Source organism: Anas platyrhynchos, chromosome 3, assembly GCF_047663525.1.
Source record: "Anas platyrhynchos isolate ZD024472 breed Pekin duck chromosome 3, IASCAAS_PekinDuck_T2T, whole genome shotgun sequence".
In the NCBI taxonomy this organism is placed as follows: domain Eukaryota; kingdom Metazoa; phylum Chordata; class Aves; order Anseriformes; family Anatidae; genus Anas; species Anas platyrhynchos.
The window spans coordinates 31,866,144-31,891,404 of NC_092589.1; the positions used below are offsets into that span (position 1 = coordinate 31,866,144).

The following is a 25,261-nucleotide window of genomic DNA, read 5'->3' on the forward strand; positions in this document are numbered from 1 at the left end:
AAAAAAAAAAAAAAAAAAAAAAAAAGAACAACCCACAATGTTTTGATACCAGCCTTCCTTCCATTGTCCTAAACAAGAAAGCATTTTTAAATGAGTTGAAACTAAGGAAGGACTACACCTACTAGAAAAGAAGAAAGTTCTATTAGTTTGAGGTTTCAGTATACCCAAAGACCAGGGACTGTATCTTTGTAAGGGCTAGGCTGGGACCCCGTATACAGAGTGTGTGCAGGTGCCATCCCTGAGCATTCAGAGGTTCAGTGGACCATAAGTGCTCCAGCTGCATAACTCACTGAGCTGTCTTGCCAGTTTCGACACTGGCTTGACTGAGCATAATTCAAAAATGAAAAGCTCATATTCATTCCATTCTTCTGGAGCTCGTTGATAGCCTGAGGAGAGTTTAAAAAAAAAAAAAGATCAGTGAAATATTTCATGACATTTTCTAGATCTCAGTCCTCCCACTACCCCCCTGGGAATTCCTTCACACTCCCTTAATAAAACAAGAACCTCTGAGTAACTTGTGGAACTAAACCATTTCTGTGCTGTTTCATCCACCAATGCTCCCCACACCACACTAGGTATATCCATGGAGCTGTATTAAGCTATACCAAACAATTGTTCAAAACAGAACTAAAAGCATGGTTTCCAGAGGATCTCTGGGGAATTTACACAGAAACAGGCATAACCAGAAAAAAACACCACTATTAACACTTCCTCAATAGCATTTTTTCCGTTAAGGAAAAAGAATGTATCAAGTATATTAAGTGTGAAAACTGAAAGAAACCAACAGTTTAGCTGAGATTAATTGCCTAACTAATCATTATTTGAGGTTAAGAATTGGGTATTTATGTAGCGTTCAGCCATAGTACTGAATTTTGGTACATGCATCCCCAATATTGGTATTGCTCATATAAACTTTTAGAGGGCTCACTTTAAAAGATTCCTCTTGATAATGTTCATACATTTCCAGTGAATTAAGTTTTCCCCCATAAAAAGGTTAACATGCCTCATGTTTTAGACTTAAATGACATTAAAAATATAGTAGAGATTCACTCAAGCAATATGATGAATCTGCAGCACTCCATAAGTAAAGCAACTGTGACCCAATTTAAACAACTAAGTTAAGCCAGGTTTATGCCTGCACTGCATCACCAGAGCAGAATATGGTAGCTAGAAAGTACCACTTTACTCATAAATTTATGGCAATTAAGTTCAGATTAACAGTGCACTGCACTCATACTTAGAGGCAATTTCTCATCATATTTGTAGAAACTCAAAAATACTGTCACACATCACAAGGCATCTATGATAGCTAGCTAACAGCAATACTGAACAAATACATACATAAAGTCTGTTTGTAAGTATTGGTTCATAGCAGTATGTACTACTTCATGGAGATGGATTTTGTTTTAAGTGCCAAGAGAAAGTGAATGACTATTGCACTGAAATTCAAAACGAACGCGGTACCTCATCTCCCTCAGGCAACTGAAAACCTTTGCCCTTGTAAGAGCGTTTGCCTATGTGCAAGATGAGGAAATTAGAAACCAAACTGAGAACACTTGGGAAAAATAAATTAATTCAATGCTTGCCACTTTAGGGCTAAGGAATACTCCAGCAATATTACATTTAAAACAAACGCAAATATTTTGCTAGAAGTTGTACTTTGGAACAGATCAAAAATTACTTACATTTAATAATACGCCAATAGGATGTCTTCCACATATTGTATTATGGTATTTCTTCAAGTAATTGCTAAAAGATACAGGATCTAGTTGCTCTATAATGTTCATACCCTGAAAAAGAATTGATAGCCGTGATTACTTCACACATAAGCAGGTGTTCATGCATCACCTACTTATGACAACATAAAGCACTTGAGAAGTAAAAACCCTCTATGTTCTAACAAGGGTATCAAGGGAATCTCAGTGTGTGAGAGTCTAGCTTGTAGTCTTCATGTTGCCATCTCCTAACAAGCAAAAAGTGCAGGAACTCTTCCAAAGCTGTCAATGATCCGAAGATCTGTGAAGCTATCCTTGTAGACATCAACGAAGCCGATGTTAAAAAAGCTCCACCGGCAGACTAGATGACCCCCACCTCCACAGATGCCCTGCTTTCATAGGATTTTGCACTCCAATATCAAGTTTACAAAAAGAGCAATGCAGAAGGAAGCTTTCCTCCATCTCTTCTCCCTATTAACAGGGATCTTTACAGAGCACTTGCCTCAGACTTACAGATATCCAAACACCCTTGACAAACCATCAATACACACGTACCCTGGACACATCAAACATTCAAGGCAGTTGACCTGTGCACAGGCTGGTTGTCTGCTCGGAGCATGAAAAGCAGATGCAGAACATCTCTAACCACAATGGTGCACAACAGAACCCTATGAGCCAGGAGACGATGCCCCCACGTTCCATGAGGCCGTCGCACCTAGACGGGCTTTTTTTCCATCTTAGTGAGACCCATGATCCCACAGTTAGTTATACTGTTGAAGCCAACACTTTGGTACAAAATAAAGCTTTCCACGCATACAAACATTTGCATTCTCAAAAGGCAAAAAGAAACCTGCAACTGGCAGATACAGACTATTCTTGCTCTATCCCCATCTAGCAAAGCAAATACGATTAAAGTAGTTTAAAGCAGGTCTAACTTAATTATTGTCTGGGTTTCATCATGGCTTTGCTATTTTAGCTTTATTAGCCTCCATTCTCTGCTGTTTTTCCTCCCTCTGAAGATGATTAATCCCCTTCACCAGGTAAATGAGCCCCAGACACTTACTAATTCTGTACAACAGACAGCTATGCCTCTTGCATGTAGTTAAGAAACAGAGGTTTTCCTCAGAGACCATAAAAAATACACTTTGCATGGGAACAATAGGAAGTCTAATATTAGAAAGCAAGATCAGAGGGAATTTCTCCAAAGGCTTCTCTTTCTCTGATTGTCCCAACCCCTTCCCCTGCTTTTAGGGAAGTGTAGGTGAGAAAAGGAGAAATCCTGAAGCAGTCAGTCTGTCTGAAGTCTCCACCTCAGGAGTGAAACCTCTCAAATACTCTGCAAGGGCGTCGGCTGATCTGGCAGAGACGCCAATTATTCAGGCTGGATCTCAGCTTAGCACGGAGGAGCTAGAGCTTCCCCAGAGAGTCAGGGAGGATTAGGTAACAGCAACCATAACCACCACCTCTGTGTAGCTTTAAATAAAAACAGACATCAGATGATTTCATAAAGAGATCGATTTTATCGAAGAAATAAAACCGAGCTATGCTGACCAACTGCTGGCAAGAGTTCAGTTCTTCCAGGGTCGTGGACAGGGTGTTTGGGCCCCTGGCTGGTAACTACAGCTGTTACTCAGTCCAGACCTACAGAACCTGAACGATTGCCAAAAAACACAGGTAGCTATTCTCTGACCAGCAGTGATTACACAGACATCATCGCATTTGTAAGACATTTAAGAAACATGTCTTTGAACCTTCCACTTGCTTGTAAACAGCACATGGCAATATACAGCTAGAGAAAGCAGACCCAAAATCTTATCTGTATTCTCAAGTGGGAGCAAACATGCATAAGGCACTTCGTCAGATACTGAGCAGCTCGTAAGGACATATTTTATCCATTAGTAAACACTCCTGTGGCTTTTTAAACAAAGAAGAATGGCTGCTCAATTGAGGGGCGTATATTATAGCTGTAAGTCATCAGAACACACCGTGCACTTGCATTTGAGCATTTGCCTCAAGTGAATGGCCATGGATTTGTCAGAACGCCTTGTAAGCTTATTTCAATGCACAGATCAGCACTGCAAAACATTTAGAGCTACAACACAGTTCATCCCAGCAAATATCATCTGAACTCCATATACCACGGATTTAAGAAAAGCCATAGGAAAGTGGTATTACCCTGTCAGCATTCAGCTGTACTGAACTAACATATATTTAAAATTTTTGAATTCTGGCAAAGAAGCAAAGATTCCCCAGGTTGTTTCTCAGTCTAAAATGATTTTGAGAACGAAGGGAATATTTCTGTCAGGTTGTGTTTTGTTTATTCCGGAAAGAAGTATGAAGCTAGTCAGAAATTACCAGTATTCAATGTAACTGTTCTGAATCATGTTCAGCTGTATTAAAATACGTGACAAAAAAATCACATGATAAAGATGCAAATTATCGCACAGCTCTGTAGCTTATCATCTGGTTATTATGGCACCCCACAGCAATAGCACAGCTCAGTTACCCAGACATTATAAGTGGCATCTGCAATACCCTAGCATACTGCATATCATATCATTAAAAGCACTTACAGTCTACAAAATGATCCCTCCAGGACCAAGTATCTACCAGTTCACAAAAACTCTAGAGACACCCCTCACAGGCTTATTTTACACTATAAACCAGTCAAAGGGTGGTAGAAGTTCAAGTTTGCAACCGGATACCTCAGCTGCTTCTTCATACTTAAATACCAAAAAACTAGTAGTAGCACACCTACGGAACTGGGAATAAACTTATGTTCAGCACCAGTCAGTCCAACTCCCCTTGCATGTATGAATCACTGGGACCAGGAGATGAACAAGCAAAAGGAAGCTCACTGGCTGGACACAGTAAAGAATGGAAGGCACAAACTCACTGTCTTGGATTATGCCCAAGCTAAAATTTCCTCCTGGGCTGAAGCACCATGGGAGGTGCTAACACACCGGAGCAGCACCGCAGAAACCTCTCGAGTTCAGCATTTAGTTGGAGCCACCTCAAAAGCCAGCGAGGCTGCGCACTGCTTCTGCACAGCTCTTTGCCTTATCCTCCCCCATGTCCCTTCCCCTCTCAGTACTCAGGGAAAGAAAAACCTCCCATTGAATTGATCGAGGTGGAAGGTTTCACAGCTAGATAGAAAATGAGCAACCTGGCAGAGCGGATTGAAGCACACAGTCTGCATTTTCTGGCTAGCCATAATCAATGCATAATTACTCTTCAGTGATCTATTAGGGAACACTCCCCAGCTCTTCTGTAAGAAGTTGGCAGTATCAGGCTGTGATTTACAAAGAGTGTTGTGCATCAGCTACCTCACTGCAGCTCTTCTTTTGAGGATTCCTCCCCAAGGCTCCCCCATTAATCAGGAGGACGCGTACCCTGGCTGTGGTCACGCTGCAGGGTGCACTGAGGCACCTCCAGGGCAACGGCGAGCTCGCAGCAGGAGTTGCCACAGAGAAGCTGATGCTTCCCCAGCAGTATTTACTACTCCGCATATTTTATGCTTGAGTCTAAGGGCTCTAAATAAAATAAAGTAAATGAAATTCCTCACGGTGGTAATAGATTACTAAATCTTCAATGCCCAGAACATTTCGCGTTGCTTATGCACTAGCTAGGAAAATCTCACACACACTTAAGGTCTGGTCTAAGTAAGTAAGAGACTGTTGTCCCCTAATAAGGGGATTTACATTACTTTCTCTTTGGAGAAGCCTGGTGGTTATAATAATGAGTCTCTTTAGCATGCCAAATCACATTAGAAAAATTTAACATTCATCTAAGGAAAGAGGAGGTAGCTGAGCAAAACACATAAAATTGAATGAACTCCTCTGGCAGAACATGACAGGGAGATCTTTGTGGCATTGTGCCCCATGTCCCAATGATCACATAATACTGCTAGAAAGAAATCTCCAAAACTCACAAGCCTAACCTGCTCTGCACGGAATTTGGATGTGGAATCATATGTCCACATATGCGTGGTATTAGCCCACAGGGGAAAAAACAGCGTATTGCCATGCAGCATGTTTAGTTTTGAGACTGAAAAAAAAAGTACTTTTAGAGTTAGTACACCACGTACAGTAGGCATCATTTTCAGCAGTGTTACAAAAAGTGTCATTTCCTGTTGGCTGAGTAACTACAAAAGGTAAGATTTAGCACAAAGCAATGTATTCACCAAGAGTAATTAAATGCCAAAGTCCAGTCCTCCTACAAGCTTTCAGTGCAGAAATTAGCAAGAGAAAACCAATGTTTGCTAATGCACCTTAATCTGCTCTCCTACAAAATAAACAGAGCTGCAAATTCTGGGACTCCACAAAAACACTCGTCCTCATAACAGAGAGAAACCTCTCAACTGAGAATGGGAATTATTAAAATTGGTGGAAGTAGAACAAAGGCAAATTTTATTCTGTTTCCATTCCAGCAATGAGTGGTGAAAACTGAAGATGTTAATACGGATACAGAAAGCAAAAAAAAATCCAGAGATTTCTCCAACAGACTTATTATTTTATTCCTTCAAGACAAGTGGAGGGGAGAGGGGGGCATGAAGAGGAGGAGATAATAAAAAGCATGCCCTAAATAACAACAGCTGTCTCTTCCAAGAGATTTACAAAAGTTACAGAAATGATCTGATATTTTTAGTTGAATTTTAAAGCCATTTGTTTCCAGGAGAATTGCTTCTCTTCCGTAGTTTAAATATAGTTTTGAAAATTAACAATTGTTTTTTCATTTAAAAAAATCCTTGGCTCCTGTGATTGATTGCAAAGAAAATGCAACAAAATTGGCATCATGCTCTTTTGTGCACTTAGCATTCCCTCCAGCCCTCTGCCAAACCTGGAACAAAGTACAGCCTAGTACTCTTCCCCACCACCTACTACAGCGTAGAAGGAGGGGGGGGGTAAAACTGCTCCCAAGGAAACAGGGACTTCCATTTTCCTAACGAACACAATCCACTAGAGACTGCCCTCTTCAAAATGAGCGATGCTGAAACCATTGACATAATGACAGTGCTCTTTCCATATGCAGTTATCACAGCTATCGAGTCTGAACTACCACAATACTCAATAATTTTCATTGCTTCCCATAAACACAAGAAGGTGTATGGACAGAAATTCAGTTACACTAGCGGATTTCAAGTAGGTGAACATGCATTTATTCTCAAGTGATGTTTACTAGATTATACCCACAACAGACTGTGCACACTCAGTAAAACAGAAGATATTAGCTAAAAACAACAGCTAAGTTCTTTCTCTAGTAAGCAAAGGAAAAGTATACATTTCATGAAAATCACTAATCTGCAATACTTTGTTAGAGAAATTTCTAAAGTGTTCAAAGTAATGTCAAGTACAGGAGAAATCTGTTAGTTAGTTCCACCAAATCTGAAAACTTACCATTTTATCTAGGTGCTCAATGGATCTATAAATTTCTCCTTGGGATTCATCATAGTAACTGTAACGGAACCTCTGACCTTGAAACAAAAATCATGTATAAAATAAAAAAGGGAAAAATTGTAGCTAAAACACTCCCTAGTACTTACAAAGTAATTGAAACTATAACATCTGTAAGTAGTAATCCTCATTTATTTCATACTTTTTAGCTCCACTGAGGAAATTCTAGGGCAATCATCCAAGCAGCAGCCCAGAACTGAAGTAAAAAAACTACATGGGAAGGGCAGCTGTACTTGAAAAGAAAAACCTGCTATGTAGAAATGACACTGCAGTACCACTTATTAATTGCCTGTTAATGCCTTGGACTCCAATTCTATAAATTAACAAGTAAAGCAGCATTTTATTTTATTTTTAAACTATCCCTCTTTAGGCAAAAGAAAACTCTGGAGTCAAGCTACTTGTGTTTGCACAAGAATACCCACTGTAAATAAAGGTTAAAGGAAGAAGTTCATGACAATTCAATTAACAGTTCTAGATGGTTTGTTAGCCACAACAGAGCACAGGTCATTCTTATATAGCTCCAGCTATTCCACAGTTCAAAGATGAGTAAAATATGAACTTAATTACATAAGATGACCGAAGATGACCATGAAAAAAAGAGAAGAAGGTCTGTTGTGTAATATCAAACATATGTTTCTGAAGCAGATCCTTTTCCAGTTATTGTCACACTTATAAGGAAAACAAAGCATTAAAGCAGAAGGACAGAAGTCAAGGCTTTTGAAGTTCTGCCACCAAGATGAACTGGGGTAACTCTGGTGAACTGGCAGAAATACTCCATTTGCTATCTTACCCAGCAATAAAACATACAAAACTTATTTCCAGCAAAGGGGGATGTTGCCATGTCCAGTGACTTTTTACCTAGTTAGCTTTGCAAATTCCATTGAGATGCTTAAGGGTAAAAAAAAAAAAAGCAAGAAACTTCAGATACATTTTATTCCAACAGTGAAGAGATGCTTATAAACCATACACCTTCACCACTTCTTTCCTCCACTATACTGAAAAGATGTTACATTATTTTTTAATCTATTGTTCCAAATCTAAAAAGACTTTTTTTTTTAAGCTTTACAAAGGTGCTTACGTTTCAAAGCTACATTTACAAGGAATTAAAATACTTTTTACAAAAGACACTCTTTAAAAAGAAATACACAATATTTATCGTACTACTATAATGAAGGGATGCGAAACTTACCCCAATGGCAAAAGTCAGAAGAAACCACAAAGAGGTTACTAGGATCAGCTAGGTATTTACTGAAGAGTTTTCCAAATTCCTGCTCTTTTGTCTCACTCAGTGCTCCGACCAACACAGGAATAATAGTAAACTCATCCTTATGGCTTACAAGCAAAAGAAAAAAAGGTTGTAATTTAACTGGCATCTTAAGGTTTTTTAGGGCTTGTTAACACATGGCAGAATGACTTACAAGGACACTACTGAACTAAAAATAGAAATAATTTGATAAAATCAGACTATGAAGTTGTTTTAAAGCCTCAAACTACTTCAATTTCACAAAACAACTCCCTCCCCAAAACAGCATCTATTTTTGCTGCAAGGTGAAAACACCAGGTCAAAAAAAAAAAAAAAGAGAAGATGCAGTGGAACTAATTAATAAGGAATGAAATTCTCTCTGTAAGCGCTGCACAAATGTTGGGTATTTTCCAAGAGCTGTGAAAATGCTCAAGATGGCAGCCAGATATATATTGATACTCCAGCAGAAATATAAAATGCCATAGAGGAAAAGTAAAATAAGACAGGAAATGAAAAGATTGACAAAAAAACACTACTTTTAATAATCGTATTTTTTTTCTGAAGTACTCATCTGAAATAGCAGTTGTAGACAGACCCCTGATGTCAATGATCCAAACAAATTTAAACTTGCACAGGGAACACCCATAACTATTTAAAATTTTCAGAAATGCCTTGCAAAAAGGCAAAAAACTCAGCTATTCAGGAAGAGTCCTGTAAGAATGTCAAATACTAACTCTATTAAATCAATATAAACGTATAAACTCTTTAATAACGGGTGTTCCAATTTCATTATTCAGGAGTTTGTTCCACTCACAGTTTCTATTACTGCAACAAGTCTTCACCTCTAGGCCTTCCTCCCCAAATTTTTTACTGGGAGATGAGGGACTGCAGTAAGAAAATCCCTATAAAGGGTATTAGTTCTTCCTACTGTACCTTCAATGTTTCAACTGCAGTTTAATGCGCCTAGCGCTCACTCTTGGACAAGTAGTAATTAGCCCTAGTACCTTTCCATGGCTTTAGCAGTATAAGGCAAATGCATTTCAATACTGTGTTCATCTTCATCTGTCTGTAGAGACATACGCTCAAACATTCCAGTCTTCCACAATTCTCCATAAACTGAAATGAATCAAAATAGTTATTTTTACCTCCAAACATAAAAGCAAAATACAGTGCATCATTATCAAAACCAAGTCCATTAAATCAAGTTACCTGCCTCCAAGAGTTGTCAACATAAACCACTTGGGTTTTTTTAATCAGTTTCGGATTAAAATTACATTAAAGTCAGAGACACAGACATAGCTTACTCAATTCACAAATAAGTGTGTTAAATCAGTGGCCTAGTTAGTATACAGAAAGATTTTCAGTTATGATACAAAATCTAACCAGCAGAATAAACCATTTGAAGATACGCATGCATGGGTCTAATCATTGAATTCTTATTTTCCCATACTACATCATAATGTTTCAAAAAGAGTTGATTAGCTGAGTCATTGCTAGACATATTGCTCTTTAATCAAATTTACCATTAACTGAACTATGAGGTCTAGAGACAGCAAAAACTGACTAAGTAATCCACACCTATAGGTTATCTTTCCTCCTCTGAAGTGCACTTGGTGAAATGCAAACAGAGTGATCTCTGCATTGGAGAACAGTCCACTTGCTGAACAGTTTGACGTCTGCTTTGTTCTCCATTCCATGAAGAAGTTCTACAAAAACTGAAACATTTGTTACCTACGGTAATGTCTGCAGGCACTGTGCAGAAAGCCTGAACTAGCTTGATTCATCACAGCCATAATGAAATAGCAACACAAATTTGGCTAATTAGCTCTACCAAAAACGCTAGTGTATTATTTAAGTATGCCTTGAAATGCATGAATATTAAAACATCAAGATCATCTTCATTGCAGTTCTAAGCTTAGTCTGAAAGATTGGTGTTTCATGGACTAAAGGTTTTAGTTCTCTAAGTACTTCACTACTTTGAAAGAGTCACGTGCAATAGCGCATCCAAACACAGCTAGCTTGTTGTTCCATCATTAGAAATAAACTCAAACCAACTCAAGTGCTATCTTCTTTGCAGACAGAATACTGTACAGAACAGTTGAAGAGGTGTGTAGGGGGCTATTACTCAAATGTAACACTTTTTAATTGAGATCCCTTTTAAAGATCATTTGCCATCAGGCGCACACTCATAACGGGAAAGATAAGCAGAGACTGAGAGTTCTTTACATGCAGGAGCAAAAGACACATTCAGATTTTAATATAGCAATGCCTGCAACCACCAGGATCTTCCAGAAGTTAGCTTTCATTGGAGTAAAAAGTTTTACATTTGTATGCCACAAAAAAGCCATGACGTGCCCAACAATGCGAGGGTCCTCAGCACTGCACTGCCACGGTTAGTACTAAAGCCTCAGCAGTCTACAACACGTAAGCTTTATTAGGCACTTACTCTTTTGGTCAATTCGGAGATCATACAGAGGTGTTCTATAAATGTCCACACTGGAAAGTGCACATCGGGAAAGGGGCACGTGATGGGAAGGCCCAAGAATGAAAATTTTTCGGCTACAACGATTAACAAAAAAGCCCAGAATTTAGACAACAGCAATTGCACAGAGACCTGGTTCAGAGCAACAAATTTCAGAAAAACGCTGACGTACAAAGTGATACTTTCAGCAGTTACCCGGTGGTTAATGGTAGAGTTTGTCTCTACTGTGCATGAGACCACGGATCAATCAATGACCCAGCCTTGCTCAGTATCTGAGAAGCGATTTGAGATCAGTTCAATAATGTGTCACGTAGCCTTAAGCCTCTTACACAGGTTACAGAGCAGAGGGCACTAATCCATTAGCCATTGAGAAGACTCATTTGAAGGCTGAATTGTAGCCCCTTACAATAGATTTTTGGTTTCTTGCCATGGACCATCTCAACTTGCAGTTACACATCACTGTCAACAACTACAAGCATGTACCCCCAAACTGAGGATTATCGATTTAGCATCTTTATAGAGCCTTTCACTTATTTGATTGGCTTAAATTGGGATTTGGTAAAACTTGACGTAAGGCTATTCCCAAAGGCTGTTGCCTTAACGACAGGGATTTGGACCCACACTTTCATAGCATTAGCTGATACTGGAAGCTTTCACCCATCATCATCATTGTATCATTTCATCAAGTCATCAGTTCCAAGCTCTTGATTAGATGTTAGAGTTCTCCTGCCACAAGACTTGAGAAGATCTGTAGGAAATTCAACTTCTTCCAAATCAGGATCCTAAGATGTTATTTCTGCACTCAGCTAAAGCAATGGGATGCATGGAAAGATTTTTTTTTCCCCTTGCATGTGGAATGTTATAGCAATCAATATTAAAATACTAAAGCTGTTGACAGTGCTCACACAAACAAAAAATTCAAGTGTTCAAAACTTTGGCTGAAAGATTAATTATACTCTGCCAAATTCTAAACATTCAAAGCAGTAAACCAGCAAACGATCCAGAAAGTTCAGTCAACTCACTGTGTCACTGAACCTGGGGAATGCAACTCGGTCTGAAAGCTTTAGAGAAACCAGTTCTCTGTCACAGTGTAAGTTATCTTCACTTTGTTTACAATAGCTTCGAATGTATACAAAACAATGTCTTTGGGGAGTACTACGTTTTCTCATAAACAACTGATAAACACAGACAGCTTTTATGATAGCACTGCCAAATACACGCTCCAAGTAAATACTGGAGACATTTTTAAAGAAATGTTGCAGTCCAAATATGTAAGAATTTTAATTATTTCTAGAATAAATGACTTGGTATTTTCAGAGGCAGGCACAGACTACAGAGGGGTTTTGTTTTGTTTTAATTTGGAGATTTTTAAACTGTGGTGCTATTAGTAACAGAAGTCCATTTAAAATTATTACAACAAATAACTTTCACTGACTTCAAATATCATATACACACAATGGTCACTTTTTCTCCACAGCAGAAGAGAATCCTGGTAGCATTCAGCCCATAATCCTGCACTGAAAAACCAATGCAGAATTGTGATCAAATATTGTTATACTTAAAAACAAACAAACCTCCCACAAAAACAAACAAACAAACCACAAAAGAGAAACAAAGACACCCTGCAACCAGTTAAATAAACAAGGCTCAGACTTTTATAAAAGCATTGGAGCATCAAAGTAAATTGTGTGTTATTTGCTAGAAGAACACCTTTGGCCCCTCCCTTCCAAAGTAGTTGTCAACAATTCTGAAGAATTTTTGACAATATCGCTTTATATTTTCTTCTTCAAAAATACTGCAAATTTTTTTCTTTTGTAAGATCCGATCAAACTGAGCATTTACAAGGTGGAAAAGGAGTAATAGATGTATAAAAGACTAAAAAGAATAAAAAAAATCAGTACTTCAAGGTATAAAAACAAAGAACAAGAAGAATTGCATTAAGAATCATCTCAAGCTTTCTAAAGAAAAAATTCAATACTTACGTAATATTAGGATCCACTTGTTTGTAAGCATGGGCTGCACAAGATCCACAATAGGTGTATCCTGCATGGCTGCAAATCAATATTTAATGCGTTAACATTTTGTACAACATATATGATGTTTTAACTATTGTTAAATGTTAATATCTTTATGCCCAAACAACTAAAAATAACAAGAATGATCGAAAAAGCAATTCATGGAAGAGCTGGAAAGCACCGTTACAGTCTTCTACATGGGATATATTCATTAAATAACTGGCAGTGATTGGTATGTCAGCTTCCTGATCGAAGTACCTATCCTTAATTGTAAAAGATACCAGTGGGCAGACTATCCAACCACATACTACCAGAAACTCATGGGAACCCTAAGAGCACAGCCATAAGACATGGTAACAGCCAGCTGTTGGAGAAAGCTCTCCTGACCACGCTCTGGTGACTGAATAAGGACAGAAGGGTCTGGCAAAAACAAACCACATGTTACAGCAGGTAAAGGGAGTACAGAAACGGTTTTGTCAATGAAGAGCACCTCAGCAACAGAATAAACGGGCACATGGGAAGGAGTGGAATGCAGCACTGCAGCTTCTACAGCAGAGAACAGGACATGCTCTTATTTCCTATCATTCTCACCTACAGATTTTGCCTCATGTTACAACTCTGCTCCAGAAACACCTGTAATTATTCTGACTACTTGTTTCAAACACAACATCCAAAACTTAAGATCTTTAAAGAACATCCACTGTCCAAGGTTCCAGGCCAGGTGGTAGAAAACAGCTCATGATCGCTCAGCAGCACCTTGCAACAGCTCAACTTGAGCTTTCCAAACAACATTTTTAGAGAATGACATTGAAAGTGATGTGTGCTACAAGTCCTGGAACACGCAGAATGTTTGAAGATGCACACTCCCCACTGGCATTGCTGGAGTATTTTGTATTTGCATGTACGTGTGCATTCACATACATACCTGTGATACCTGGAGCAAGTCATCCTCAAAATTACTCCTGGATTTTACTCCAGAACAGTACTATTGTACACACTAGGTACAAAAACAGCAACTGAGATCAAGTGCATCAGCAAGGTAAATTATTTGACAATGCCAACAGAGCCTTCTGAAAGGCTGCCTCTGTTGCAAAATTTTTAAGTCTTTCACAAAACGTTATTAGCTCTATCCCACTTCACAAGAAAGGCATGGGTGAATGAAGCACTGTGGCAAGACCATAGAAAGATATCCAGCAGTTCTGGAAAAAGAACCCAAGTTACCTAACCCACATCTGAAAGGGCTCTTTACAGATATTCCTGTGACAGACTAAGGCAGACCTGGGACAATTTCTTCCACAGATTTAATACTAGTAAGGAATAGTTCTGCCATTATGTTAACACTGTGTTACGACAGGAAAAACAGGAAGTTAATTAAGGTACTTTTTCTAGCATTTCCTTCCTACTCATAATGAACTGGAACAACCAACATACTTTTCCTATACATCTCAACTACTAGAATTAAATTTAATGACATCTAAATAATTCAGACTGTCCCTGTTTCTCCTGTGACCAAAATAAACAAAAACTTAAAAAAAACTCCAACACAAAAGCAAGCCATTTTGGATTGCTGAAAAATGTTTCACTACAGCTGATAAGCTTTGCAAAGTTGTCTTCTTTTTGTTGCTTTTTTGTTTTTTTTACCATGCATAGCAGTTCTGTACTACAAGCGCACTGAAAGAGCTGTCATCTAAGGCTGCCATTCCACCTGTCTTAGTGGGTCACTAGGGAAATAGTATGTCTTCCAAGCACCTGTAAGAGGAAATTAATCATATACCAAAACGTGCATAGATTTATGCCACTTCCACTGCAGATTTGAAATATTCAGGAACCGCACAACATTCTTTTCAGTTACAGGCAAGTCTTCACCCATTCTCAACTATCACTCTGAATAAGCAACTGTTTAACAACTCAACTCATACGTAAACACCAAAAATAAAGTTCAAACTTACGGTGCAATAATGGCTCTAGCAGGTCTCTTTGTGGACTGTACTTGAGAAAGCCAGCCTTCTAGTTGTGCATTCAGCTGGGGTCCTGTGAAGAGACAAGGAAATACTGAAGCCATAAAAAAAACTAGAATACCTCCAAAATTAACAAATACAGTCCAACAGATTTGAAGTCATCTTAAACCTCAAACACCATATTTCAACCTTAAGAATGAACAAAAAAAGGGTAAAAACCGACATGCACATAATGTTAAAGTTCATACTAGAAAAGCTTCAACCTCCTAGGCCTTGAAGATCATTTATTGCACATCCATAACAAATCCTCATTGTTTCATGCTGTCTGGATAGATGCACATCTAGAAAGGGTGCCTACTGATCTCAAAAGGGAGGCTAACAGATGATTTATTCTTCCGGTAGTCATATTCCCCAAATTCAGAAGTAAAATGTCGAGACAACATTTGCCAGGAGAAGCCAATATGGAAAGATGGCATACTTACATACTGTAACCTGGAAAACTGTAAATGCACAGCAGACAGACCAAGTGGATAAAGTGAGGAAACACCGTGCTAATACTAATTCCATAACCACTTCTGATCACTCAACATATACTACAGGTACCTATATTCCTGGCAACATTAGCTTGGGTAATCAGTCAACCCAGCATCCAACATTTTGTTTCCTAAATTCTGTCCATCAACAAACGGCAGTATCATTGTCAGCTAATTGAACAGAGAATAAAAAGGCCTTCTAGAAATACAACATTACAAGGCACATTTTTAGTATTCTTCATTACAAAGAAAGCTTTGACATAAACTACTTCTGAAGAAGCAAGTCTGCTAAGTACAGCACAACTTTCTTTAATATGAAGAATACAAAAATCTCCAAGTAAAAATCATTAACCTGCTATTGTTACAGGCTATTATTAGCAAGGAGGGAAGAAAAATACACTTTTTTCAGTTCACTCTGTGCTTTTGGCAGAACTGGATGTCAGCAGAGTTTGTGTGTAATTTATGACACAGTAAGCTGCTTTTCCTCCACCGTGCACCACATGCATCTTCCCTGTGCAGGTGTAAGGCCACCAACTGCCAGGAAAAAAAAAAAAATCAAATTAAATCCCTGAAACTATTTCACAGCCATGTTCCAAACTGACCAGATCTCCAGTTGACAGCTGTCTAAATAGCTGCCCATAGCTGCACAGAACTTAGCAGAGATGGCAGCTTCTGCAGGAGCCAGCCAGTCACTCCTCAGGGATGAAGCTGAGGGATGGAGGGGAGGAAGAAATCTAAGCCACCAATTTTTTTTTTCCTATCAAGTTTCCCCCATTTCATGGGGAAGGGTGGGACCCTCCTTTGTGGTTGCAAAGAATGAGGGTTTGATGTGGAATGATGAACATCATTTATTGGCTCGGCCCTGTCCAGCAGCAGGTCCTTTTTGGAACTGGCCCTTATCTAACATGGGGCACCTGCTGGACTCTTCTCACAGAGGCCACCCCTACAGCCCTCTGCTACCAAAACTTTACCATATAAACCCCATACACAGGTCAAAAAAACAGCATGGAGTAGCCATTGTCACTGCTGTAATGCAGTAACTTTGTGAAACGGTGAAAATATAAAAAAAAAACATCAATTTTGTTCTACTGCTCCTGTTGCTTGGGGAAATTACAAGCAGCAGAGACACGCAATGGAGATAAGGACAGAGACAACTTAGAAAATGGAAGCTGTTGGGGAAGATAATGAAAAATAGATAGATCTATTTGCATCTTCTTTCCAAGCTACTAGGAGACTAACAATGCAGTACTCTACTCCAGTCAGCACTGTTGTTATACAGCTAACAGGGAAGATACTAATGACTTTGTAAAAAGTATGACTTTCTAATTCTCCCAAAATACATACTAGTACTTTCTGAAAAAAGCTCTTTGGGAGACAACTTTTCCAAATATCCATTAACCAGAAACTTCAACTGCCCCATCTTCCCCCTTCTCCCTGAAAGAGGCCCGGTGGCAGCCCAAGAGCAGAAATGCCAGAACCTTTGGGACAGCCCCAGAGCGCCCCAGGACACTCCCTGAGCCAGGCAGGGTACGTGGCTTCCTCTGCTCCTTCTCGAGCAGCTATTTTTGATGAAGAAAGCAGTTAAGGCGATTTATCTTTAGGACGAATCAGGTAACTCTGTGAATAGTTTAAAGACCGAGTGCAGAATTTCTGTCATTTTCTAAAATTGCACATGAGTGTTCCAAGCTTGTGATGTTACAGCCGAGTAAGGCCATGTAGGAGAGCACAATGCCAGGGCTTGCTTAGTCTGTGAGTACAGACAGATTGACAAATTAACATTTTTTCCTAGAGGCAATAAAATACCTAACCTATCTGTATAACCCAAAGGACGAAACTTCTGTCAGGATTTCCTTAAAGACCAGATCAATCTGCTTTCAGATTTCTTCCCCTTTGCTGCAACTTTATGGTGCCTTTTTAGATCCCTAATGCAAGTTTCCATATGAGCAGATACACTTTTTTTTATTAGTTCATTTTTTAGTTAGCAGAAATAAGAGATTTGATTACTTTCTCCAGAAGAGTAACCCAGAGGCAGAACAGAGAGTACAACACATCTGTGTGACTTTTTAGCTAAACCCAACCCAAGAGCTCCCAGCCTACCTGCAGCTTCCTGTTCTTGCAAATACTTCATGAGGGACAGCCTAACACTGGCATTTTCTTGTTACCAAATTACCTAAGGACAAAAAACAACTGGTAGCATCAACTTCAAGTGTTTGGAAAGGCTTTTCTTCTAATTTATCAAACATGACAGCGCTTAAGGCATAAGTCAAAATATTTTAATTAAATTTACACAATATAAACAAACCCACATCACCACAGTAGGTATGCTCTGCCATATGGAATTACATTAAAGGAGATGAAGAGCTTCTTCAAGAAGAGCACTAAGTTTTGTTCATGTGCAGATTTAGGCTGAACTAGAATAAAGCCTTTACAAATAGTCCTTGAGACAAGTGAAGTAGTTAGCTCCTAAGCTGAGGAGCAGGGAGGAGGAATAGTGCTGCCTACTGAAACTACGGCAGCGGTGGGACACAGGAGAGGTCCCTGCCTCTTCAGCAGTAGGTGGAAAGCCCACCTTGAGGAAACCAGCAGACTGAGCACCACTGTTTTTTTTTTTAAGGCTAGTAGGACAGAAAGCTTTAAATGGATGCAACTTCCATGCTCAGTCAACTTTTAGGCACTGGCATTTATGCTACCGCTTCAGCATTAATGCAGTAATAGAAGATGTTCCACTGATGTACGATAGATTAGACAACAAAACACAAGCTTCACTAAAACATAATATTGTGACCTGATTTCAATCCTATGACATTAGCTATAAATACAGGCTTGTAAACTAAAGAATGCTGAGTTATCTGCGGATATTTCACATCCTGTTTTGTTTAGGAAGCTAGCAGAAGTTACGCCAAATCAAGAATTATTGCAAGTACAGACCAAGTTTTACCCAGACAGATTTATGAAGACAGCTACAGCCAGATTCTGTACAAATCTCCTGGCAAAAAGACGTTGTTTTTACAATCAGCATCACCCACTGCAGTAAGCAAGAAGGAATCCTTCCATGTTAAATACACGCCAATGTTATCCGATGAATCAGACACCTGGCAGTCAGGCACTTTGGTTCATCACCTCAATTTACAGCTGTCAGAGTACAGGCTTTGTGGCTAAGCCAACCTAGCACATCTTCCCCACAGCCGAGCTCACCTTGTGGGATGAGACTGAAGCGCTCCTGTGCCACGTGGCAATGCAGTACGCTGGAAGCTCGGTAATGGTGGCTGCTGTGGCCAGAGCAATGCAAAACCTGTCCAGGCTGCTGGGCCAGATGCGGTGCTTGCTCTGAACCATCGTTCTCAGTGAACGCTGCTTTTGTTGGACAAGCATAAAGCTCAACCAAAATTCTGAGCAGCACCTGGGAAACCTGCTCGGAATCTCTCAGCTGCACGTACACAGCACTTGCAGCAAGGCAAGCACAACGATAGCAATGACTTTTTTTTTTTTTAAATGTTCTGTGCTTTGTTTTCAGAAAATGGCGAATAACCAAAATGCAGAGCCTGTCCCCAGCTTACACACTTCCAGCTGGTCCTCATCTAATTAGCTGCTACTCTACAGGAACCAACAGTTTTTTCTGCACCTTAGTCCTTATATCTTTGCTTTACCTTTACCCATAGATGAGGAAGTCTACAGCTTAGAAGTATTTATAATGAATATCACAGCAGATATACTTTTTAAGTCTTCGGAATTGGGGGGTGTTAGAAAAAGCGAGGTAAGTAATAGCAAAACCTTGTGGGGCGAGCACACATTACTTTCATCACTGGAATTACTTTCATAACTGCTGGCTCCTCAACTTTGAAGAGGAATACATAATATTTAATTGACTTGGCAGGCAAACTGCAATCTGAAACATGACAGAAGGCTAACAAGTTTATCATCATAGTTAAAACTGAAGAAAATACAATGGTAGTTTTACAGAACACAGGCCCCACTTGAAAAAAAAAAAAGAACTTGAAAAAAAAAATGTTGCAGTTTCTAAACTGCAACAAAGGCCAAATCCTTGAATAAAGAGCAAGCTTTGTATGTACAAAGACTAGGATTTGTCAGGAATAGAAAATGATTTTCAAAGATTCCTGTTGATGAGCACATTCTCTGCTGCTGCCATATAGGCTCTTCCAATCCTGAATGCTGATGAAACAGTGCTATCAGCCTAAAAGCAAAGCAGAAGCTTACTTACGCAAACTACAGAACTGAAAAAGAAAACATTAAGATACAAGTGAAGATTATACTCAGGCTACACAAACTCCTATTACACACATTGCAAGAAGAACATAAAACAGCAGGTAATGCTTGAATGAGGGAATATAAAGCTGAAGCTGTAACAAAGCACTGAAACCTGCTTTGGTGGCAGTTCCCACTAGCCTGTCCCAGTTTTCCTGTATTCCACCAGCTCTTCAATTGCCTTTGCTGAAAGCTATTGGGAAATAAAGTCAAACACTGCCTCCCATCCGCTATGAGCATCGGCCAACACGCACCTCCACGGCTTTATGAAATACCTTCCTTCCTTCCCAGTTAGGCCATTCCGAGATCCAATGCCCTTCTGCTTTGTAGCTCCATCAAAGCAATTTGGGCTCTAATGAGAAAATGCCTAGGTGATAAATGCAATCTGAATTTGTCAAAGTATTCGCTAGGTGATACTTGCAGGCCTAGTTTAACACCATTGGGAGCACGCCAAATGTGAAGCTCTTTTTCACTTTCAGTTGTACTGCAAAAATTGAATCCACATTCTTTACTTGGAGTGTCTTGCTTCCAAGTGTACTTAAGTGACTCATCCAGAAACAATAGCCCGGAAATTTTAAATTATTTTGGTATACTTTTGCAGTATACAATGTTGAATAATACAGTCTGCATATTAATGTTGTGTTCCTTGATCAATTTGTGAAAGATAAAGCAATGACGCACTTTCCACAGGATTTCTTAAAAAAACACAGAAGGCCAAGTGGAGAAGAACATAATGCTTATTATTTAACCTTGCAAAGCAAATAATTTATATATTTGCAAGACAGTGCAGTTCGTTGTTGCAAGGTAAGAACACTTGTGCTTGTCTGTATTTGAAACGCCCCAGCTAATATCACAACATTACAATTTTGTGATCAGTGAATTAACAACCTTGCTCCTGCACAAAGCTCCTTTCACTAGTTCTCACAACAGGTCACTGCTCCCTCTCACTTCAGTGACCCTCACGTGCATTTTATATTTATTTTTCTGGATCCACTCATTCAAGACCATTCACAAACACCACGGTGATGAATTACTCCTACATTACGTTTATGAATGAGCCTTGATGAGTTATTCCAATTTGTGGGAATGTGCCAGGGCTCCTGGCACACCAGAGGTAAGGACTTCCAAAAAACTTGCATGAAACAGTGTCCATCTTCCTCAACGCCCTTCCTGCATCTGTGTAGGCTCAGACCCAACACGCTACAAAGGAGCGCCTCTGCGCTGAGCTGACGTAGGGTGCCGCAACTCTGAGGGTCAGCAGAAGACATCCCAGCAGCAGCATTCACCCTGAAATTGTGGGCAGCAAGCCTGGTGAGAGGACAGCAACTGTACCAGGGCAGAAGGTGTTATATACCTACTGTGTATTGTGCGTTCGGCTTCCTCTGGGGCGCATAAGCCAAGGCAGCAGCAATGACTACCGTGAGGTTTAACCTCTCTTCAAACATGATCTGTGTGGAGACAGAACACTGGCTTGGCTCATCACACCAAACACTCTGGAAGACAGTAAATGCAACGGCCTTTCAAGCCAGTACAGCAATTACTCTGACAACTGACGTTTGCATTGATAAGCATATGGAAATTGACTTTCTCTGAGGTCAAAGGCTACCAGAAAGCACACCTCTGACCACTAAGGCTTAGTCACAGAGATCAGAGAAATAAACCATACCTAACGCAATGACAAACTCGTTTTGCAGGACCAACTTCAGCCCGTGCAGTATTGCTATTCACACACAGTTGGATTTTGCTTGTGTGATTTGCAAATGCTTGCTAAAACCCTTGGTGTTTGTCTGTATCAGCACGCCACTGACAGGGAAAGGCTGAGACAGGACTTCCCAAACACCATTAAGCAGCGCTACAGCACTTGGTCAGCGCCTCCAGGAGGCAGGTGAGGCAAGCCAGCTGCCTTGGGCACTTAACCGAGCACATTAAGTGCCCTAATGTGTGATATCTCACTTGTAATGGCATGCTGTGCACAGAGTAAGGAGAAAAGCGAGGTGGATATACACACGCTAATATTTGTTGTTGTTTCTTCAATGCGTGGATCGGTTCCACACAGAACTGGCTCAATGCTTACAGCACCTACTCGCAGGAAGGAGTAAGTTGAGAGAGAGCATCCACACCATCCTGCAAACAGCCCATATTCAGGACAGCGTGCCATGCCTGTTACACTTTAGCTGCTCCTTTTGTATCTAGGAATGCATCTGTCCCGAATTTGAAGCCATGGGAAATGATACCATTTTTGTTTCATGTTGTCCTTAATCTTCTCCTTCCCCCTGCTGGTCAAAATCAATTTCTCAAGAGGTCTGGATGATAGGTGGTTGAATTACCCCAGCAGGATTCTCTTCCAAAAATAAATCAGTGTAATATTTTTCACCACAGAGCGATGATATTTTAAGAAAAAATTCTATGTGAGATCAGTGCAACAGGTTGATCGTTTCCAGAGTATGCTTCTCTCATTTCTGAGAGTGTTTTCAGCAGCTGCCATACACCAGGTTGCTGTGCCAGAGAAGCAGTGGCCTGCCACAAACCATTTTAAACCTTTTTTTCAAAAGCAGACACATGGCTCAAAGCCTGCAAGTGAGAAAATAGGTTATTTAGACCAGTAGCCTACTATCGGCAACAGTCATATCACTATTTCAGTCTGGAAGCTTACCTGTAGAGCTTCCCATTCTCACTGCTATGGAGGAGGAGGAGGAGGAGCAGCACCTCTCTCTGTCTGACCGAGCTGACCTCCACAGGGCCACATCTGAAGCCCACTGACACGCTACACAGACTGCTGTGGCATCAACACGCACTTCCCCACACCAAGAGTTCTTTCTACAAGAGAAGGTCTGAAAAATTCAGCCAAGACTGCCAACAGCCTCAACTGCAGAACCTTCCCAAGCAAGTTCTCCGTTACAACAAGGCGTTCTGGATGAAGAACACGCGGGAAGCCAAGCGATACCATCACTACAAAGCCCCCCGCAACTTCAGCAACGAGCACAAGTCGGGAGTGCTTTCTACCTGGGCCACCACTTTCCCTCGTGTAACCAAGTTGTTTACTTGCAGTAAGTCATGACATGCTAACATGCAGATGTGCCTGGGTGTGCTTAATTACGCAGCCAGTCTCACTGGCTCCAAGAAGTTTATTAGCATCATGTAATTAGGTGATGTATTCTCACTAGAGCACAGTGCATGTTTATGTTTTCCAGTGCAGAACAGCTCGGCAGTGCCTATCCCATCGCTGGAGAAAATGGAAAGGGGAACGAGAGCCTCCTTTCAGCAGAAGCAATTGCTGCCCCACAAAAATGATCAGCCTCTAAAGACAAGGGACAGTATTTCTTGTAAACCCTTCTACAAGGAAACAACAAGAAAAAAACACTCCAGGACTCCAACAAAACGTCCAGGGTGATGCTTGAAGTTCCACCCTCGGGTACCAGGCACCTCCGGATGAGCTGCCATGTAACTGAGGTCATCCTCACACAGCCTCTTCAAAATGCTTTCAGATGTAATGATTTTGAACACGTGCTTCAGGAATCACATTTCTTATTGCCCTTCTGGGCAGGCGGAGAACGCTAATACAGTCATCTTAGCTATGTAGCAGGATGAGGGTTTCCAGAGCATCTGCTTGCCCTGTGTAAGCAAGCTCAGCTCTATAGAAATAGAACAGTTTGCTGCAAACGGGAAGCTTAAATGCTAACTGGTTTATATATAAAACCCATAAATCACTTCTGGGCCTAGATGGTAAGCACAAAGAGAGTAGGTAGGAAGACTTGACAAGATAGTCCCTGGAGAATCACAGGAATGCACCCAAGAACTATTACAGCTCCAACTCGAATCCCCGCCTCAGCTGCATCCCTGGAGCTACGTAGGTTGAAACCACATGGTAGAATGCAGACTTTCCCCAGGCAGCAGAGTTGAGGAAACAAGCCCATGTTGGGCTAAAATACAGGATGCTACATCACATCTATGGTGAACAGATACCCTCTTGGCCCTCCTTTGTTCCCTCTTCAGTTTTTATGGACCCTCCCTAAAGGGCACTCAAAAACGAGTCCACCAGCAGCACACACCGGGCAGTCCCCTCGCTGAGCAGGGAGGGCTCCTGATCTCTCATACCCTGTGCAGATGGCACGTGATAGCTTTATGATGTCTCTTCCTGTAGAGCTGTTTTCTTGTTTAAGGAAAGCCCTACACAGGAAAATAACACCTCCCAAAGCTCCAGCCTATGTAACGTTAACCACCCACCCCAACCACACACACCCCACAGTTACCATTTATCTTGTTACAAGTACAGTCACCAGAACTTGTTACAACATGATTCAGTTTAATATTGTTTTGTTTTTTTTCCTGTTTTCCTGCATTGGAGGTGCCTGGGCAGCCACCTCACACCTCCTTGACGAGCAGTAACCAGAAGGCAGCCCAAAAGCAACCAGAGCAAGGTGCTTCTGGCTGCCCCATTGCAGACAGGTCGTACTGGCCAAACAGGTCACACACACACCATGGGGCAGCCTCACGGAGCTGTGCACTGAATTAGTATGGGGAAGAAAAAAGAGAAAAAAAAAAAAAGAAGAAGAAAGCACAGTGCGTATGCTTTGTAAATGAATTATGAAGAAACTAAAGATCTTGTTTCATTTGCAGTATCTTGGTATGAAGTCCAGTACAAAAAAAACACAGAAGTGTATGTAAGGTCATTTAGCTGTTCCTCTGTGCAAGGCATTTTGCTGCCATACGAATAAACGAAGATGGAAATAGCACAAAGGAGCTTGGAAGTTCTACCACGAAGCCTTCACGTTTCATATACCCTTGCACACGTTTAAATACACCTTTGGCACGGCTTTGTTTGCTTGCTGTACGGAGCGCTGCCTGCCTTTGCAGCCGGCTGGGAGCCCCGTGGCGATGCAGTGCGAGGAGCAGCACAGCCCGGCTCGCAGCGCCAGGCCCCGCAGGCCCCCTCCATTGTTGCCTCCAGCCCGCGGAGCCACCCCCGGCGGCCCGGCCCCTCCCGCAGCAGGACGAGCACCCCGGGGGGCTCCTTCCCTTCCCTTCACCATTCATTCCTCGTTGGTTTATTTTCCTTCGCACCTCACCCATGGCTGTGCCGAGCCGGGCTGCGCCTCCTGCAGCCAGGTACCGACCCCTCGCCCTGAGGCGTGCTGGCAGCGCCCAGCTCCACAGCCGCTGCCCCGACACCCCCCAAATTTCCCCCAAACCCCCGTTACCTGAGGCTGTGTACCAGCTGCCGGCGTGGCTGGCCTCCCGGCAGAGCACGCGGTTGGACATCTTGCTGCCGGAGCCGCCTATGGTGCTCGGGGGAGGCGCAGGGGGACGGGCCCGGCCGCGGCGGCGGCGGCAGCGGCGGCGGCGGCGCTGCTGCTCCCCGTCCTCCCCCGGAGCGGCCCGGGCCCGGCGGGCGGAGGAGGAGGAGGAGGAGGAGGAGGCGGCCGGGGGCGGCGGGCGGAGGGCGAGGGGAGGGGAGGGGAGGGAGGGGCGGAGCGGGGCCCGCGCGGGCCCGGGGGGGGGGGCGCGGGGACGAAGCCCGGGGCCGCCGCCGCCGCCGCCAACTCCGCGCCGGGCGGGTGGGGGACGCGCAGCGAACGAGGCCGCGGCCGCCGCTGGGTTT

The 25,261-nt window shown here is 41.5% G+C and overlaps 1 protein-coding gene across 3 annotated transcripts; it reads right to left on the reverse strand.

Moving 5' to 3' along the window:
- MEMO1 (mediator of cell motility 1) lies at positions 1-25,187 on the reverse strand. 3 transcript variants are annotated; one of them, XM_027453873.3, is made up of 10 exons: positions 24,861-24,986; positions 17,497-17,569; positions 14,858-14,939; positions 12,876-12,944; positions 10,858-10,970; positions 9,416-9,527; positions 8,358-8,500; positions 7,112-7,188; positions 1,686-1,790; positions 1-386 (listed from the first exon to the last, which is right to left on the reverse strand). In XM_027453873.3, exons 2-10 carry the CDS (start codon positions 17,525-17,527, stop codon positions 255-257), a joined length of 864 nt encoding a protein of 287 aa, XP_027309674.1. In that variant the 5' UTR covers positions 17,528-17,569; positions 24,861-24,986; the 3' UTR covers positions 1-254. The 3 variants fall into 3 exon arrangements, with proteins under 3 accessions (XP_027309674.1, XP_027309673.1, XP_071891750.1); XM_027453872.3 differs by lacking the exon at positions 17,497-17,569 and having other exon boundaries at positions 24,861-25,187; XM_072035649.1 differs by lacking the exons at positions 17,497-17,569; positions 24,861-24,986 and adding an exon at positions 14,550-14,657 and having other exon boundaries at positions 14,858-14,889.
- Positions 25,188-25,261: the final 74 nt, after the last annotated feature.

Bases quoted from the DNA above. Each gene is read 5' to 3' on its own strand.
- MEMO1 (XM_027453872.3), bottom strand. From the start codon at position 24,921: ATGTCCAACCGCGTGCTCTGCCGGGAGGCCAGCCACGCCGGCAGCTGG. The intron at 9,528-10,857 runs GTAAGTGCCTAA...GATTCATTTCAG, and splicing joins TCTCCGAATTGACCAAAAGA to TTTATGGAGAATTGTGGAAG. The intron at 8,501-9,415 runs GTACTAGGGCTA...TTTGCTTGTAAG, and splicing joins ACTGCTAAAGCCATGGAAAG to CCATAAGGATGAGTTTACTA.